Source organism: Aulonocara stuartgranti (assembly GCF_965226115.1).
Source record: "Aulonocara stuartgranti genome assembly, chromosome: 19".
Classification (NCBI taxonomy): domain Eukaryota; kingdom Metazoa; phylum Chordata; class Actinopteri; order Cichliformes; family Cichlidae; genus Aulonocara; species Aulonocara stuartgranti.
Window position 1 is genome coordinate 5,415,396 of NC_138955.1, and position 18,929 is coordinate 5,434,324.

At 40.8% G+C, this 18,929-nt stretch overlaps 1 protein-coding gene across 6 annotated transcripts; it reads left to right on the top strand.

Annotated features, from left to right (window-relative positions):
* The first annotated feature begins 503 nt into the window (after positions 1 to 503).
* Positions 504 to 18,862, top strand: LOC309695789 (oxidation resistance protein 1). 6 transcript variants are annotated; one of them, XM_082516668.1, is made up of 17 exons: positions 505 to 755; positions 1,749 to 1,848; positions 1,949 to 2,171; positions 3,886 to 4,082; positions 4,350 to 4,429; positions 7,485 to 7,628; positions 8,107 to 8,280; positions 10,693 to 10,824; positions 10,912 to 11,096; positions 11,179 to 11,546; positions 12,993 to 13,152; positions 14,795 to 14,978; positions 15,196 to 15,312; positions 16,249 to 16,401; positions 17,364 to 17,459; positions 17,661 to 17,734; positions 17,879 to 18,862. In XM_082516668.1, exons 3-17 carry the CDS (start codon positions 2,071 to 2,073, stop codon positions 18,012 to 18,014), a joined length of 2,301 nt encoding a protein of 766 aa, XP_082372794.1. In that variant the 5' UTR covers positions 505 to 755; positions 1,749 to 1,848; positions 1,949 to 2,070; the 3' UTR covers positions 18,015 to 18,862. The 6 variants fall into 6 exon arrangements, with proteins under 6 accessions (XP_082372793.1, XP_082372794.1, XP_082372795.1 ...); XM_082516667.1 differs by lacking the exon at positions 1,749 to 1,848 and having other exon boundaries at positions 504 to 755; XM_082516669.1 differs by lacking the exon at positions 1,749 to 1,848 and having other exon boundaries at positions 506 to 755; positions 8,110 to 8,280.
* Positions 18,863 to 18,929: the final 67 nt, after the last annotated feature.

Below are 18,929 nucleotides of genomic sequence, written 5' to 3' on the forward strand. Positions count from 1 at the left end.
AACAGGAAATTTGCATCATGGATGTGCAGCTAACAAATCTGTAGCTACTGTAAGATGCTGTCATGTCAATCTGAGGAATGTTTTTAGTACCTTGTTGAATCTGTACCATGAAGGATTTAAGACAGTTCTTGACAAGCAGGTATACCTAATAAAGTGAGTGGTTACCTGCATTATATTTTTCATAAATTGATTACATTAATTTTTGTTTTGTTTGTTCTGTTTTTGCTGTGAAGCTTAACCATGTGCAGGTAAGTAGGAAATATTTTGTCTTTTATTGTTGTTTTGTTGTCGCATACTGTATTTCCCTACTTTATTTCAGGGAAACAGTAATCTTTTATAATATTTGTTTTTTTTAGAAAAGAGTACTCTTTGATTATAATATTCTTTAAGAAATGCATATGCCTGTATTTATATCTAAATACGTGCGTAGTATTGTATTCTCTGACGTTTATAGTAAGGGTTCTTTGGACAAACTAGTCCTCTGTAGCTGTGTCCCAAAACGTCGGCTGCATCCTGTCTCAGAAGCAATGAGAAAAGATGCGGTGAAAAGACAAGATGTTTCCCTGCTACATACTTCCGCCTTCGCCGTTGCCTGCCGATGGTGGAGGAACAATCTTGACAGGTAGCTGTGAATCGGCGCGACGCCGGGAACAGGGCGGAACTTGTTACTGTTGTCTGCAGTGATATCATAACACTGCAATATGAAGACGCGCTCATATGACCGCCACCCGTCTCCATCCCTGGGCTAGACACAGGTCAGTGAAGACAACACTCGGTTAACCTGCTGCTCCTATAAATCCCCCATCTCCCCCAAATCTGCCGCTAATGTATATAAATATATATATTTTTGCCATAGCTGTTGTCTTGATGATTCTGTGATGTCGTCTCAAATGCTTACTTCCTCCACGCTGATAATGACACCTTATACATTTACATGAAGCATGTTATTATCGTTTTTTTAACCTATGATCGTGTAATGTTCCTAAAGTATGCAGTACAAAGCTAAGCTAGCTAACACTGCTGTTGCCGCTAATTCAGATATAACAAATAACTAATCGCTCAGGGATGTGAGCTTTGGGATGCCACATGAAATGCAGGAATTAGGCTGTAGCTACAATGGTGCATATATTACGACGTGAACATAGTTTTAAGTAGTGCCTAAGTAGCGCCTTCCCCAGCTAAAAAGCCAGCACATACATTATCTGATCCATCTATAAGGACATTCCTGCATAACAATATCCTGTTTTACATAGTTACAGAAATGCAAAACAAAACGGTAAGCTGGTCAGCAATCTTTGATCACTATAGTTCCCATTGACTGTAAGCACGTATTTTGATGGATATTTTTATTGAACTGGAAATCTGTCTTAATTCCCTTGAGTATTCTCACCCTTTATTATCTCATAGTATGCCACTGGGAGAGGATAGAGGGTTAATAAGTCAGATAGTGTGTGTAACCTTACTTTATAGATCTCTCTGAGCAAAAAGACGGTGGTGAAGGAAAACATTAATACAGTTCAGTGTTGCAATATGTTGTAATATTGTTTTCCTGCAATATCCCACTGTTCCGACTGCGTAAAAAGTAAACCTTTTTTAGATTCAATGCTTATCTTGTTGCGTTCTTTCTATTGTGATAGTTGACCTATAACAGGGCTATAGTAGCATGTGACTGGCCGTTGATGAGGCATCATATAAGTTTGTGCTCTGCTTGTTTGATTTGAAGATTTAAATGGCTCTTTTCTTCCCAGGTCTTATCATTTTGGTCAGGCTGCAACCTATTTAAGAGTGTGCAAAACATCTCTCCTGCTTGGATTAACCCTGTTAATGTGTATCTCACTTCTTTCTAGGGTAAAGTGTAGGCTTTTGATTCACTCATCTCTCTTTCATAATTAGGTGGATGCTTGTAAAATCCCTCCACATTTTCTGACTTTATTGCTGTCTTGTGTAGGTGCCATAACTGGGGCAGGAGGTAGGCATGGGGAATAAAAGGAGGAGGAAGGATGCCAGCTGAGCCACTCGTCCCTCTGCATCTGCCACTGCTGCCAGCAACAGACTAAAGAAAAACAGAAAATGGCTCAGTCTGTGAGGAGGGCTGGGACTTTAGGAGCCATGGACCGTGAGCCCCAGAGAGACAAGGCGAGGACTAGCTACTTCGGCAATGTGAAGACCAGGTCAGGCCTCTAATACTTGGATTACTGGAAAGAAAGCAAAGAAGAAAGCATGTCTGTGATATGTTTGACTGATATTAGCTTGAGTAAGCTACAATTTAGTCCTTGTGTGTGATGCCTGACTACTAAACAGAATCCCAAAATGCAAATTTCCAACAACTCCACGCTCAGTCACATCATGTGGGTGAGAGCCATAGCATCTTGCCAAGAACTCTTTCAGTCTCTTCTCTAGCCATTGCAAAGACAACTCCTACTCCCCTATAAATAACTGGGCTCTGGCTGTGAACGCTGCTGTAGTCTGTTATTCACACTTCAGATACGCTAAACAACACAATCTTTGAATCCCTGCTGTTAAAGGGAAAGTCCACCTTAAAATATAATTTATATTTGAGTGTTAATATTCATTCTCGGCCAATGGTTACATACATTTGTGGTTAGAAGTTTACATCCACCCATTATGGGCATTAATGTCATGGTAATTTTTGACTTTTAACTATATCTAGAACGGTTCTTTTTTCCAGGATGGAATAATTGGACATAACACTTCTTAAATTACTTTAAAATGCCAGAATTGGGTCACAAGGTTGAAGTTATCTTTGATTCTCTAATCCAGACAGGGTCAAAAGTAAACATAAAGATTCAACTATACACATCCACTTTTCAATAAGTGGTGCTGAAAGTTCTAAAGTGTTATTAAACTTGAAGGCCAAGACCTATTAACTTCTCCTTGGTGATCATGATTGACTAAACCTGGTAGTTTCTCTTTGTTAGCAATAAAAAAAAGATCTGTTTGACAGGCTCAGACCAGTGGGAAGTCCAAGGAACTCAGTGAAGATCTAGAAAGCAGAGTTCTAAACAACTGCAGATTTCACGATCATCATTTCAAACAATTGTGCATAAGTAGATGTTATTCAGATATGTCACCACTTTTTCCAAAGTCTGGAAGAAGACTAAATTGTTGCCTAAATTGACTTTGGTTAGGATGTTCAGGAACTGCACAGGAACCAATAAGGATTAAGCCTGCGATGAACTAGAAACTGCTGGAATATCAGTGTCATTGTCCACAGTGGAGGAAAGTTTTATGGTCAGACAAGACATTTGTGGCCACAATGGCAAGAGGCATGTTTGGAGGAGTAAAGGTGAGGCTTTCAAAACTAAGAACACTGTACCAGTTGTAAGCATGGTGGTGGTAGCATCATGCTCTGGGGGTGTTTTGATGCCAGTGGTACGAGTACACTGTACAAAGTGGATGAAATAATGAAGGAAGAGGACTACTTCCAAATTCTTCACCTTCTCCTCAAATCAACAGTTAGACAGTTAAAACTTGGACACAACTGGGTGTACCGGCAGGTCAGTGATCCCAAACATCAAAACTGGTTTTGGAATAGCTAAAGTAGGCTAACATTAACCTTCCGTAATTTCTTTCCCAATGCTCAGACCGCAGTCCTACTGAAAATTTGTGCAGTATACTTAAAAGCGAATCTGTGCCAGGAAACCAACAAATTTAAGTTAATCCTACTGATTCATCCAAGAAGAGTGGTCAAAGATCCCCCCAGAGTTATGCAAAAACTTTCTTGGCAGCTACTAAAATGTTTGGTCAAGTTACATTTAACCAAATATTAGTTGGATTATTGGCGTGTTAGTACAGAGCCTTGTTAAACATTGCAGAGCTTTAATATAAAGGCATTAAATCTGTTTTTGATTCTCTGTGCCTCAGGTTGGGATCCAAGCTGCCTGCTGGTGTCTCTCAGCCTCCACAGTTTGCAAAACGGCCCTGGGAGACACAACCATCAGGCCGAGTGTTGCAGGAGGCTACAACCAGCAGCCAGCTCCAGCACCAGACAATTGTGTGTCGACCCCTCAACCACATCCCGCACATCAGAAACCCTAAGCTGCGGCAGTACTACCTCGCAGGTACTCCTGCAGTGTTCGATATCCTCAGGCAGGCTGTTTGCATCATGTAGAAGCAAAGCGCTGCTGGAAGAACTGCAGCTTGAATTAGCATTTTATAACAGACATGTAGAGCCTGCTGGCTGGTTCATGTTCATTACTTAAACTAGTATTCAAGCAGACTTGTAGTAACTGTGATATTAAGCTGCTTCCTCATACTTCTGCTGCTGCTCAGAGTGCTTTATCATACCAGAATGGCATAGCAGAAATGTGTGTTTTTTTTCCACACAGGGACTTCATGGGATCTGAACAATACTGTAGTGACAAACGAGCAAGTGGGTGGATCGTCAGGTGACGGCCCAAGCAGCAGGGTGAGTCACATGGTTTTCTTTTAAACTTTATTTGACCTTTTGTGGGTGGTGAGGCACGCAGCTGTGGGAATATGGAAGAGAAAATTTGGAATTTATGGATTTATTGGCTGATTTATGTAACTTTATATCATTGGGTGTCCCAGAGTTAGCAGCTTGAGGGTAGTAATTGGTTTCATAATTTATGGTCTTCAGAGAATTTGATAAAGATTGTCCAAGGTTCAGCGATGAGTTGAGAGTCAGATTCTTTGATTGAGAATCAGAAATCGCTCAGCTGTTGTCAGACACCATGGGCAAAGAGAGTCTGTTTAAGAGCTTCTGCAACAAATACAGGAGGATTGCATTCTCAGACGTTCATTCTAAGGTTTGTCAGCTTGGATTTTAAAATTGAATGACAAAGCATGTAGCAATGAGGTAAAAGATGAGAAGATTTGTTTGTCTGTCCTCCCTCTGCCTTCTCCCACTTTTAATCCTTTCCTTTTTCATTGAAATTAAATTTGCTCTGTATTTATTTTAAATGCTGTTATGCTTTGGTGCAGTTTTCTTTTTTTGGTAATTGAAATCACACTGGGAGAGAGTTGAATTGTATTCTATTTAATGTGTAGACGGCTAAAAGACTAAACATGTATTATCAGGGGTGATAAACCAAGTGAAGGAGCTAATTCAGACCTGCTAGCTCTAACATCTGACCAGTCCTCTGAACACTTATTAACAACTTACATAAACTCACAATGGACACACAAGCTCTCCACATATAGGTGTCACTCTAGGAGTGGCCTTTTCATAGAAGTGTATCTTTAACACAGATTAAAAAGTGCTGTAGTGTACTCGTCACCTGATTTAGTGCAGCATACACCACACCTACCTGTACCTATAATCCCATATCAACACATATTTTACACTCGCACAATAAAACCTTTGACAGTTTGATCGGTGTCTTAGCGTCCATGTGATTAGACATTCCTTTAACAGGGAGCCTTGAAACTTTTATCCAAATCTGGGCTTTTCTAAAAAGCAGGCTTAGTTTATTAAATAGCTGCATTTATGGGTACTTCATTCTACACATCTGATTGGAATAAATATGTAGCAGAGTATCATGCTGAAGCTCATAAATGGGTTTTAGCTGATGTACCCAGACAGGTGTCCGTGTTTGAGGATAAGAAGCTCACTAATGCTAAGTATAAATATGCAGTCCATATTTGTAAAAAAAAAAAAAAGCTGATCTGCTGGAGGAGAAGCTACTATGTAACAATATGACAGGTTTCTGGAAAGAGGTGAGAGTTTGTAGTAACTGCAGGATATCGCTCCAAAATACAGTCGAAGGGATTTCTGGAACAAATAACATTGTTGCATAATGACAGAAGCATTATAGCACCTTATTTAATTGTTTTCCTAGTGAGCTGTAGAAGGTGGATAATACTGGAAGCACTGACTTCATGGTCATTAGGGCACATACTATACCTGACCTACCAGGTAATAAAGCATGAAGGTTATGATCATTTTTGTCAAGCGTCATAAATATGCCAGTGTTAGGCTGACTTCTCTGTTTTCAAAAAGGTTACCCAAATACATCGTGACGGTTGTGGCTTATTCTCATGCCAACCAGCGGCTTCGAGTAAAGTCAGGAGACAGTGTTTCAGCTTTATTAGCGGCGAACAATGGAGTTGGACAAGGAGAGATTTAGTCTCCAGCTCTTTTAAATCTTTATGTTGATGTATGTCAAAGAAGTTGAGGACAGGCGTTTAGCATTGCAGATAATAAGGAAAAAGATCTGGGACATGTTATTACAGATTAAATGGCAGGTGATGATTATGTTTATAGGCAATGCCAGATTACACATGCATGAAATGTGTGTAAAGATACTGCGAAGATCTCTCTAATTACAGCATATTGTTCACCTCTGTAAACGGCACATGGAGAACTACAGGAAAGCACGCTTCAACTTCAGGTAGCTCATAATGACACTCTGAGGTTATTATTGAAGAAACCGAGGTGGCTCGGTGCAAGTGAGATGTTTGTAACGGCTGGAGTCAGTACAATTGAAGCTTTATTTAGAAGTCTCATGTGTAAGTTTATTTAGAGGCTCAACACCTCTGAGAATGAGAATGTGGGCTCAATGGATATGAGGTTTGAAACCACATACGTTATCCGTCTTTGTTGATGAGACACAGATGTAGTTGGCTGTTTGTGGGAGGGCGATTTGGGGTGTATTTTGTTTGTTTTTAATTTTGTTTCTTGTCTTTTTATGAGTTTTTTCGTCTCCACGGGCCAAGTTTCCAGAATAAAGACCGATTGATATACATTGAAATCTGGGTGCGTTCGCTGTTTTCTCCACTGCATCTAATATGCACTGCACTCACAGCATTTATGTGTACACTTAGTTGTCAAACTAAGGTATTGTGTATTAATGAGATGTTTGCTGCAACTCGCCAAATTATTGTGCGTTAGCCGGCACTAATGCGTACATGTCCATGTCCTAAGACGCGGCTAAAAGCCCACGCCCACACGAGAGCACTGTGATTTTCCACGGTTATATAATATGTCAGGCGCCACTAATAAAATTTAGGTCGATGGATCCATCTGTCAGCCGATGACAGTCGTTATGCTTTACTCCCACTGTTTCAAATTGATGAGCTTACGTGTTTGTGTCTATGTGTGTGTGTGTGTGTGTGTTTGTGTGTGTGTGTGAGAGAGAGAGAGAGTCCACAGGTTTATTGGAAATTCAATCCGATTCTCTGATGTTTGAACTTGTTTAAACTGGAAGCGCACAGAGGGCTCCATAACAAATGATGTCCCCATGTGCATTTAAGGAGGCTGTATTTATATTAAACCAACTCTCTGATAAGGAACCGAATGGCTTTTGCTGCACACAAACAGTCAAATAAAAAAAATGCAGAACGATTATATATTTTATTTGGTCCCGGTAGTGTACTAGGCAAATCCAAAACAGGCCCATTTATATCTTTCATTATTAAAATATGACCTCTCCTTGTGTTGTGTAATCACATTTCAATTTACTGACGGAGACTTTCTTGTGTTTGTGTTTCTCCCCACTCAGGGTCTCCCTCGGGATGGTGTGTTCAGCGTCTCATCTAAGTTTAACAGTAATGCATCCTCAACGGAGGAGAGCGACATGGGTCACCAGTCCACCCTTACAGGAACTAAACCGTCCTCGTCGTCTGCTACCCTCATCGCCAGAGAGGTAAGTGTCAACTGTAAGCACACGATAGTTGCTGACATTTGACTCACATATTTAGTGCGCCTGTTAAGCGTGTACACACATCAGAATGACACATCTGCTGCAGCTGATTTGAAATGCAAAGCAGTGCCTCCCTCTTGCCTGCCTGTGAAAGTGTTTTGTTTTGTTTTTTTGCTCCACCTTAAACCAATGTATGCATCACTACCCAACCAGAACTTATGTTTATGAGAAAGAACAGGCTCAAAGTCATAATTTCTTTAAGTGTTGTCACATTAATGCTTTAAATTGGTATATTGTGGCTGTAAAACAAAGTGCTCAACCTCGCATCCAGAGCCCTATATGGAGCCTAGATGTCACTACAAACAAAGAAGTAGGAAAATGCGGGGCTGTAGAATGAGGAACTGCTCTGTTCTCTTCCAGTGTTACACGGTGTGCCCACGTGAGTGTCACAGCTATTCTTACAATGGCATTTTCTCTTAAGCAGCTGGTCGTCCCAAAAGGAAAAAACACTTCTCCTGGAGAAGGATCGTCGCATCCAGAACTGGATTCCGATACTAAGGAGAGACCAGAAGCGGAAGTAGATCAAGACCCTTTGAATCCACTCGCTGCTCAGCCTCAGTCCCCGTCACCAGAAGCAGAATACGACAAACTACTGGTAAGCAGAAATACAACTGATAATAATAGCATGTGGTGCAATCCCGAGAGTACTGATTTTGCAGTTTTGTTGTTTTTAAAAAATGTGACTGAAGTGAAAGTAAGTGGTAAAAAAAAGCCCACTTTTATGCTTCTTTATGGTTTATACAGATATACTTTGTTATTTGATATTTTCATAGCTGAGGATCATAGTTACTTTGTATATAAGATTATAATAAAGACTTTGTAGCATCGTTCAGTAACATGTGTCTGGGTCTAGACTTTTGAATCCACTTCAGTTTCCAGTTCTGCCTGTTATCAGGTTACAAAGCCATAATAAAAGAGTGGTTTCATAAACATTTCTATTTAAAACTGATGCATCAGTGTTTGAATCAGGGATAGTATCATGGCACCATAATATGGGACTCTGTATGACGTATAATTTGGTTGGTTTGTGAGGCATTTAACTGTCCCCTGCAGTTTAATGAGAGAAAACAGTCATTAAGGTGTGTTTGCTCAAAGGGAACTGTTGGATTTCTTTTTATCATAAAAAGTATTTATGTGACAGTGTAAAGAAAGGACCGTGAAATGACTAATGTAAGGAATTGGTGCCATATTAAGAAAGCGTAAGAACTTAAATGTGGTAGTCTGAGACATTTTGCCTTTTTCAGAGAGCGTAGTGGAGACAGACGGGAAGAGTGGGAAAAGCATCGGGGAATGATTTGTAGCAAAGGTCCAGTTGGCTGGGAGTCAAACCCAGGAGCCAGCTGCTGAAGGCATTTTAGGCCATGTGATATGCATCCTTACTTATCTGTAAGGCTCCAGATCACAGTTTTTAATCAGCCTTTTACTCTTACATTGTGCATTTATTGCAATTATTAGGTTCGGTTTCTCCTCATAAACAGCCGATAAGTGCAGCAGAACATGTTGTATTGTGTAAACATTTGGCCAGGGTAGCTGCAGAGGGAAATGCAGTAAATGCTTACAAAAAAACAAGTGGCTGTTTTGAACCATAACAGCTTCTCTTGATGTAATTTGTATTTAACCCTTAGAGGATCCTTAAAAATCCTGACTCTCTCTACTCTAAGGACAGAAAACGCCATCTTCCCCAAAACTGCTGTAAAAATATTATATAGTAATATTGTTTTCCACTTTAAATGACTCAGTCTTTTAAAAATATAGTTGTCCTTTGGATAAAATGTGGCGTTTTTTTTGCATAGCTCAGCCATTTTAAGAAACTGAGACAACAATTCTTAAATTTACAGAAAATAATATCGTAAAGTAATGACAGATATGAGCTATATTCATTCAGAACAGCCAAAATAGCATGAAAATAACGAAATGTCCTCAGGATCATCTCAGGGTTAATCATTGTCTGGTCATAACATCACATTACCCCTTGAACTCCAAGTCGAAACGTTCCCTGCGGAGTTTTATTTTAACAAAACACCCAAATGTTTGGTTTTTTTTCCCCGTGGCACCATACTGGAAAAAAAAAACATTCTCTTCCAACAATTCAGGGACAATTCTGTTTAAATCTGTTCATTTTCTAGCATGTTGGAGCTGATAATGCTTAAATAGATCCCCATCAATCAGGTTTTCACCCAGAAGCTGATACTCTGCGTGCCACAGAGAATTACAGAAGTTAATAAGAAGAAGGGTCAACATTTTAAATACTGAGTCTCTCATAAATTAGATTGTAGATTGTAAATATCCTCAGCACCCAAAGTATGTGTTAGATATGTTTGTTCATGGCATTAATTAATTAATGTGATGCCCATCCTTTTTATATTTATATGCATGAAAATATTCACTCATATTTAATATTTTGACATTTCCAAGTGACATTTTGATACCCAGGGTGCATTTTCGTGCTAACCTTTTGAGCTTTTTTTTGAGAGTCAGATTTTTATTGCAGATCTGTTATTAATAAAAGTATTTATAAACTCAGATATTGGTGCTTTTGCTTAAGACCTGACTAAAGCTGAATATGACAAGGTGATCCACAGCCAAGTCAACGTGAAAAACGATGGATTAACAATAAAGAAGCTGAAGAAGATTATGATTGTAATGAAAAAAACAAGAAGCTTTCATTATGGGGCTAATAACGGTTATTAGCCGTGGTGAGAAAAACATGAGGCCAGAAGGCTGTAAAATGAATCAAATGACTGTTACTGTGGAAACGAGCAGCAAAAACATCACAGCTCTGAGAACAGGCTGGAAAAGTGATGTGGGCAGTGAACAAACAGCAACATCTGACAAATGATGCACTGATACAGATATAAAATGCTTTTGATGTTATCTTCAGTTTAAGACCTTAAAAACAGAAACAGGTCAAACATTTACATTGACTAAAGCCAAAAAGCTTGTTGACTAAAAGTCCTTTTACTCTCTATTAAACGCTGTATTTTGTTGTTACCTGCGATCCCGACAGGATGTGGAGGCAGTACCGATGCCTGATGGGCAGCTCTGCTTATTGGCTCTGCCACCAGAGTGCTGTGAGGGGGAGGGACCAGAGCCCATGCCATATCTCAAACTGATCTGCCGCTACATCACTGATCGTAAGGTGAGTCTGAAGAACAGGTTAAGAAGGTTGGGGTTTTTTTTGGACGTTTGTAAGTTAACGTTAGCATTTTCTGTCTCTCTTTGTCAGGGTTGTGTTTCAGGCATCCTGCTGGTGACTTCTAATAAAATCTTCTTTGATCCGTGTAAGACACATCCTCTGGTGAAGGAGCATGGCTGCGAGGAGTACCTTCTGTCATACTCTGTTGACAATCTGGCATCTGTCTCCTTCTTCTCTGATATCTCACATGTTCACTTCAACACCTCTCAGCAGAGGTCAGCAGGGATGCATAGTTAAGCACGTGGATATCGGATTACATGAAATGCCAGTATAACCACTTTTTTTCACTTTTTTCAGGAGAAAAGGGAAAAAACTTTTCCAGAAGCTGAAAATGGCCAAAAAACAAGGTCAGTTGAATCACAAGGGGGAGTCGTGCCCACCTCTGGTGTCTGCTGCTCCAGCTGAATTATCCAGACTGGCTCTGAGCCCGACCAAGGAGGTTTCTGAAGATGAGGAGGCAGAGAGCAAGGACATGGCTGAAGTTGAACAGGAGCTGGATAGCAGCCCTCTGGAGGTGCTGACTGAAGCATCGGTCGGCAGCCTGGCTGTCCTGAGCAGTGCTGCCACCTTCTGCTGTGGAAGTCAAGAGGTGGCGAGCAAAGTGAACATGGACCAACTGCAATCTGAAGAAATGGAGAAGACCTCTGTAAAAAATCAAACTGCAGGTCTGAATGTGAATTACACTCAACAAAAATATAAACGCAACACCTTTGTTACTGCTCCCATTCCCCATGGGATGGACGTAGAGACCTAAAATTCATTCCAGATACACAATATAACCATCCCTCCCAAACAGTGGTCACAAATCAGTCCAAATGTGTGGTAGTGGGCACATCTGCTATATTGAGATAATCCATCCCACCTCACAGGTGTGCCACATCAGGATGCTGATCTGACATCATGAGTAGTGCACAGGTGTACCTCAGACTGCCCACAACAAAAGGCCACCCTGGAATGTGCAGTTTTGTCTCACAGCAAAATGCCACAGATGCCACAAGCAATGAGGGAGCGTGCAATTGGCATGCTGACAGCAGGAATGTCAACCAGATCTGTCGCCCGTGCGTTGAATGTTCATTTCTCAACCATAAGCCGTCTCCACAGGCGTTTCAGAGAATATGGCAGCACATCCAACCGGCCTCACAACCGCAGACCTCGTGTAACCACACCAGCCCAGGACCTCCACATCCAGCAGGTTCACCTCCAAGATCGTCTGAGACCAGCCACCCAGACAGCTGCTGCAACAATTGGTTTGCACAACCAAACAATTTCTGCACAAACTGTCAGAAACCGTCTCAGGGACGCTCAACTGCATGCCCGTCGTCCTCATCGGGGTCTTGACCTGACTCCAGCTCGTCGCCATAACAGACTTGTGTGGGCAAATGCTCACATTCGATGGCGTCTGGCACGTTGGAGAGGTGTGCGCTTCACGGATGAATCATGGTTCACATTGTTCAGGGCAGATGGCAGCTGAGAATGTCCCAGTTCTTGCATGGCCAGCATACTCACCGGACATGTCACCCATTGAGCATGTTCGGGATGTGCTTGACCGGCGTATACGACAGCGTGTACCAGTTCCCACGAATATCCAACAACCTCGCACAGCCATTGTAGTGGAGTGGACCAACATTCCACAGGCCACAATTGACAATCTGATAGACTCCATGCGACGATGTGTTGCACTGCATGAGGCAAATGGTGGTCACACCAGATACTGACTGGTTCTGGGTCCCCAGACCCCCAATAGCGCAAAAAACTGCACATTCCAGGGTGGCCTTTTGTTGTGGGCAGTCTGAGGTACACCTGTGCACTACTCATGATGTCAGATCAGCATCCTGATGTGGCACACCTGTGAGGTGGGATGGATTATCTCAATATAGCAGATGTGGCCACTACCACACATTTGGACTGATTTGTGACCACTGTTTGGGAGGGATGGTTATATTGTGTATCTGGAATGAATTTTAGGTCTCTACATCCATCCCATGGGGAATGGGAGCAGTAACAAAGGTGTTGCGTTTATATTTTTGTTGAGTGTATGTCTGTCTGGCTGATGTGTTAGATGTGTTATTCCTTTGACGTGAGGCCATCTTTGCTCTTTGTTTCCTTCACAGCACCTAAGAGGTCATCAGCGAGCAGTCCTGGGGGTCTGATGTTTGTGAGGCTGCGGGTTCAGCCATCGGCAGGAAAGAAAAAGGGTGTCGGAGGTCTTCACCTCGGACCAGCCAAAGCATTACCTAAAAGGGATACCTGGCTTGCACTGTCACAGGAAAGGTAACCAAAGCACTTCTAAGAAAAGTATCAAAGATTTAAAGAAAAACTCCATCAGACTTAAAATAATCACTGCATTTCTTGTCATGCAAATCAGGAGAGCTTTTTAAAGACTCCTAACCTTTACAACTGCACTTTATAATGAAAGCTCTTGGTTAAATCTCGAGCCCACGCCGCTGTGCTCTATAATCCAGGTTACTCAGAGGAGCACATTCAGCCAGAGAACTAAAGTATTTAAATATTCCACCCTGTCGTCATTCTGTTACACAAGTCCTCGTCTTTCTGCTTTAGCAAATTCTCCGGCTCCCACAGTCTTGTCCATCAATTTCAGGTATCAACGTCATATTTCCAGATACCGATAAAGCACTGATCAACTTTTATTAACATAATATAAAATCTTCTGAGCTAGAGAGGACATGCCAACTATTTTAACTGGCTATGTTGTCATCCATCTACAGTGCTGTGAACACCCTGTGTGAAAAGTAAAGCCCTCCACTTGTTCATTGCTACTAGACCTGTTGAATAAAGAAATCACTTAAATAGAACCTGTGTGGCAAAGTTGAAGTGGGCTAATAGACCTCAAAAGCATCATATTATGGGGCAATCTAAAAATGCCAAGTCATTGAGATTTATTACTCTGCAAAGGGTCTTTTTCAAGGCATTGGGACTCCAGCAAGAATCATTATGGACAGACTGAGAAATCTTGGAACAGTGGTGAACTTTCCCAGGAGGGGCCAGCATACCAAATTTACTTAGAGAGTGCATTTGAGGCTTATTTAGGAGGTCAGAAGAACCCCTAATATTTAAATTTGTTTGATGAAATGAAACATGTAAGTGTGACAAAAGTGCTTTTTTCCAGCACTGTACTCGTGCTAACAAGGGTCACTTCGTTAAATGCTTACTTGGCACGCTTATCTTTTGCCACTCAGCGAACAATGGACACATAAACATTACTTTGTCTTCAGAAAAATAGAGTCAGTCTGTCAGCTTGTGTGTGCATAATAAGGGCCACTGTGGCATCCAATAATAAAACGATGTTGGTCAGACTCGGTGCCAGTACCTGAATCTGTATAATGGTTTTAGTCAACTCTAGATTTCTACTCTATAACATTTCATAAATTCTAGTGTTTTTGTTTCACAGCTACATTTATCCTTCTCATCTATAGTATGAAGTAGTTCCAATTAGCTGTGCGTAAGCCAGCATCAGTAATAGTGATGCAGTAATAATAGAAACAATGTAACAACACTAAATTCGACCCTACTGCTGTTTTTCTTTCTGATTTTCTTACATGCTCTGGCATCACTACTTTCAAGTAAATGATTGTGAATACTTCTCACACGGCTATTCAAATGTAACATCCATGCAGTCCAAACAGTGACTCTTTAACTGAGCGATCCTCACCGAAGCACTGACTCCGTTCTGAGAAAGCTGAATCTCAGGAAAACAATGCAACCAGAAAATCTGCGGCAGTAAAAGGATAATTGAAAGCCACATAAACGAGCTGAACCAGCGTTCCCCACCTCTCCGCCTGCAGCTGAGCAGAAAACCACACCCGGGTGCCACGCTCTCACTGTGTTGGTGCAGCTGTCGTGTTGTTTGTCGATTCAACATTTCTGAGCGAGTGCCTTCTCCTCCCTGCTGTAGCTCCGACGAGCTGTACGCCTACTTAAAACACTGCCGACCAGACTTGTGTATGCTTGAGGGAGGAAAGGAGGACGGGGAGGGAGACCGTGATGATGAGGAATTCGTACTCATTGAAGACGAGGAGGAGGAGGAAGAGGAGGATGAGGACAAGCTGCTTCAGAGACACTCAGGGGACGATTGGGAAGTGAGTGGATTATTATTGTTTGGGTCTCACAGGATAGCAGACGATGAGAGATGAGGTCAGTCGGACTTTTATGCCGATAATGGAGAATAACGTTTGTAAGTTTGTGACCTGCACTGCAGGTTAAAACATTTGTTTCCTGATGAAGAAAAACTTGTTTTTATTAGAATATTCTAGAAGAAAAACAGCTTTTTTCAAATGTACAAGTGTCTTTTTGCAGATGGTGTTGATGGAGGAGAGTAGAGACAAGCCGCTCTTGGTCGTTGATAGAGACCCCGAAGGACTCAGTAATATTGTTGAGAACAGCCAGATTTTGGAGGCTTCACACGTCAGAGAGGTTGGTGAGACCAAACAAGCGTTTATATGTGAGTTTTAATCATCTGATGATGTAAGAGCATCTAGGTTTAGCTTCAGAATTCAAGGGGACACAAGAAGTTAAAGGTTCTTTAAGTAAAGACATAAAGAAATTAAAACCGGGCTTATGATAAACAACAGCTTGTCTTTATGCAACAGAAATTACTGTCCTTTTTGCCTTTTTGAGACTTTTTAAGTAAATATAAGTAAGTATTGATGAAACTAAATATGCATTTGAAAATCATTTTAGCCTCCCAAGTTTTAAAGGGTTTCATCAGATTATAAGATAAATGTAAAGTGGGTTTTTGTTTTCTTACTTTGAAAGAGGAATAGCTAATCTTATTTAAAATGATGTAAGAAAAGAACTGTTTGACCTCATAAGCGACAGTATAATACAGTTAGATTTACTGCTTAGTGTTTTATGGCCAAGTATCTTCAGGAGACTATTTAAAGAAAGCTGAGTTGGCTCACACACTGCTCTTATATAGATGTCCTAGAGTAGTGGCACTCATTCTGTGGTGTTTCTGCTTAATTAAAGGTTGACAAGAAATGTCTTGATGCAAGCTCAATCATGCAGTTAAGGAATTCCCAGAAAGACGTTTCTGTTCATGTGCATAATGACCTGTAGTCAGCAGATGCTGAAGGAGTGACTGGGATGATTCTCACACTGAAAACGCTACAATCACATGAGCAGAATAAAACTTGTGGGGTTGACACGGAAGAGATACCATTACTTTTTCAATGCCTGTTATTGTTATTATTATTACAGGTAGTTCATTATTCAGAAATGAATAAATGCCAGTTTCCTAACATTTTCTAGAAAACACACACAGATGGTATCTCCAGTATTTAATTGCTATGTCACCCTTTCTAATGTTCATTTCATTTATTTTACTTCCCGCCTTTCATCTGTTTCCAGCTGTGTAAGGAGCTTCCTCCCAGGACTGTTGGCTACACATGGCAGCTGGCTTACAGCACGTCGCGTCACGGCGCTAGCCTCAAGTCTCTTTACAGAAAACTCAGCGGCACGGACTCGCCTGTTATTATTGTCATCAAGGATGCGCTCAATGAGGTAAAAATGTACTGTCAGCTCTAGAGCCAGACCAGTCTAGGATTTCCATGACCGATATTTGGTGATTTTAAAATCTGATAAATCAGTAGACTATCAGCAGATTTCCCTAATGTTTGTTATGTGTAGTATTTATAAGTACTTGTTAAGATAATATGATTGTGCTTGCTTTATTGCCACAAGTCATAGATTACTGCTGAGAGCTTCCCATGAAGCACTGTTTCTTCTTCACTCACCTTTTCACTCACTATGTGTTTATACACCTCTCTGTATTTAATCTTTAGTTATTATTAATCGCTCGCTCTCTTCCACAGTCCTGTCTTCCTTCTTTCACCCCCAACCAGTCATGGCAGATGGCCCTGCCCCTCCCTGAGCCTAGTTCTGCCGAAGGTTTCTTCCTGTTAAAAGGGAGTTTTTCCTTCCTGCTGTCACCAAGTGCTTGCTAATGGGGGATATTTGATTGTCAGGCTTGGCTCTGTATTATTGTACTGTCTTTACCTTACAATATAAAAGGCCTTGAGGTGACTGTTGAATTGAATTACTTTTTCACGCTCTGCCGAACTCTCAGATCAGCTGGTTATTCTGGTTGTCGTGTTTGTGGTGTTCCAAACACACATTTACAGTACGGAGGTTGCAGGATGGCCAACTCTGAAACATTAACGCGTATAATATGGTTGAACGGTGTTTCTCCCTTCTCGTCTTTACTCGTCTTTTAATTTATCATTCATCAGCTGCTATAAATGAATATATATGTATGTATTATTGTACGGTCTTCCGTGTTGTTGTGATTTGGCACTGTTTAAATAAAATTGAATTGAAAATACCAATATATCTGCAAATATTGGCCGATACTAGCGACTTACCAACATATCGATTGGTAAAAATGAACTATTCTATCTCAAATAAACAATATATATCTTTAGTCTTTAGTTTTTTAATTTTCTCTTATGACCTTTTCTAATCAGATATTTGGGGCCTTCCTCTCTCACCCTTTGAGGTCTAGTGAGATGTTTTACGGTACAGGAGAAACGTTTCTCTTCATGTTGCATCCTCGCTTCAAGGTAACCAATCCAGATTTTTTTTTCTTTAGTGTAGAAAATATATTCTAAACCGTTTAAAATGCAAAATAACAGGATGGTATGACTGAAGGAATGGATCTGAGTTGTGATGAATGATGCTTCCTGGGAAAATGAATTGATGGAGGTAAAACAGACACTCCGTGTGTTATAAATGTGAGATGATTATCTGATGTCTCTCTGCAGTGTTTCAAGTGGACTGGAGAGAATTCCTTTTTTATTAAGGGAGACTTGGATTGCTTTGCTATTGGTGGAGGCAGGTAATTAAGTAGCTTTCTCGACTTCCACTCTTCCATAATTTATACTTCTGTGGCTTACAAAAAATAATATTGCTCTAATTTTCAAACCAAGCCAAGAAGGGTCGGTTTCCTTTCGCTAACCACCGTCTCCCTCTTTTTCCACAGTGGTCACTTCGGTCTGTGGGTGGATGAGAACCTATACCTGGGCCGTAGCAGTCCCTGCTACACTTTTAATAACTGCTGCCTTTCAGAAACCGATGACTTCCGAGTCATGGAGCTAGAAGTGTGGAAATTCAGCTGAGGAGATTGGACGACGTTTCAGCTTGTTTCACGTCGTCGCTGCTGATCGGCTTTAATTGAGACAGAATTATCACTGAGCGGAAACATGCAGCAGCTCCTTCATTTCATGGTAACATCCATAAACGAAAACAATCAACCTTAAACTTCTGGATTAATCCATGTGATTAAGTGCTGTGGATTTTAACAAAGTGAACTGAAATAAAGCTGATCCGTAACAGCCTACTGTCAGAGTGGGCTCTGAGGGTGGACTGCTTAGTGGCCGACTCATTCCTGTGGGTTTGGCAAACAAACTAAGTTGTGCTACAGTGAACTGTAGAGCTGAACTGGATTCTTTGAATCCTAATTTTTGGATGGACTACGTTACAAATGGAGTGAGTTATAAATCTCAGACTGCACTTTGCTGTTAATATGAATCGGTAACATCACAATATCCCATTATTTATTGTGTAAACGTCTCCCTTCATAGTTAAAGCATGCCCCCACTTCAATGCTTTCTGAACTGCATGTGTACAGCCCAAACTCTCGCAAACACTTCCCTTCCTTAACCACTAATCATCACTTTAATGGCTTTTCGTTCATCGGTGACGCAGACGGCTAAAATGAACGCCGAACACTTGGAGCTCCGCTTTTAGAAAGCCTTCTGAATAGAAGATCATCTGTACTTCTGACTTTAACAGCCTCATTTGTCACTATTCACCACTGTGGTTTCTGAACGTGCAAAAATCAATACTTCAGATTCATGTAATTATGTCATTCGGCTGTATCTTACTCTGATAGACCAATCTACTCTAACTACACTCTACAGTACTGTAGATGCGTTAATAAAAATCAGCACAATGTGAATTTAAACGTGTGTGTGTGTGTTATAAAGAAAACAATTCTTTTTGTTTAAAAAAAATGTTTTTGTTATACAAGT

Coding starts and splice junctions, on each gene's coding strand:
- LOC309695789 (XM_082516667.1), top strand. CDS start 2,071: ATGGCTCAGTCTGTGAGGAGGGCTGGGACTTTAGGAGCCATGGACCGT. Junction 11,097..11,178: donor TTCAACACCTCTCAGCAGAG/GTCAGCAGGGAT, acceptor CACTTTTTTCAG/GAGAAAAGGGAAAAAACTTT. Junction 14,979..15,195: donor ACTCAGGGGACGATTGGGAA/GTGAGTGGATTA, acceptor GTCTTTTTGCAG/ATGGTGTTGATGGAGGAGAG.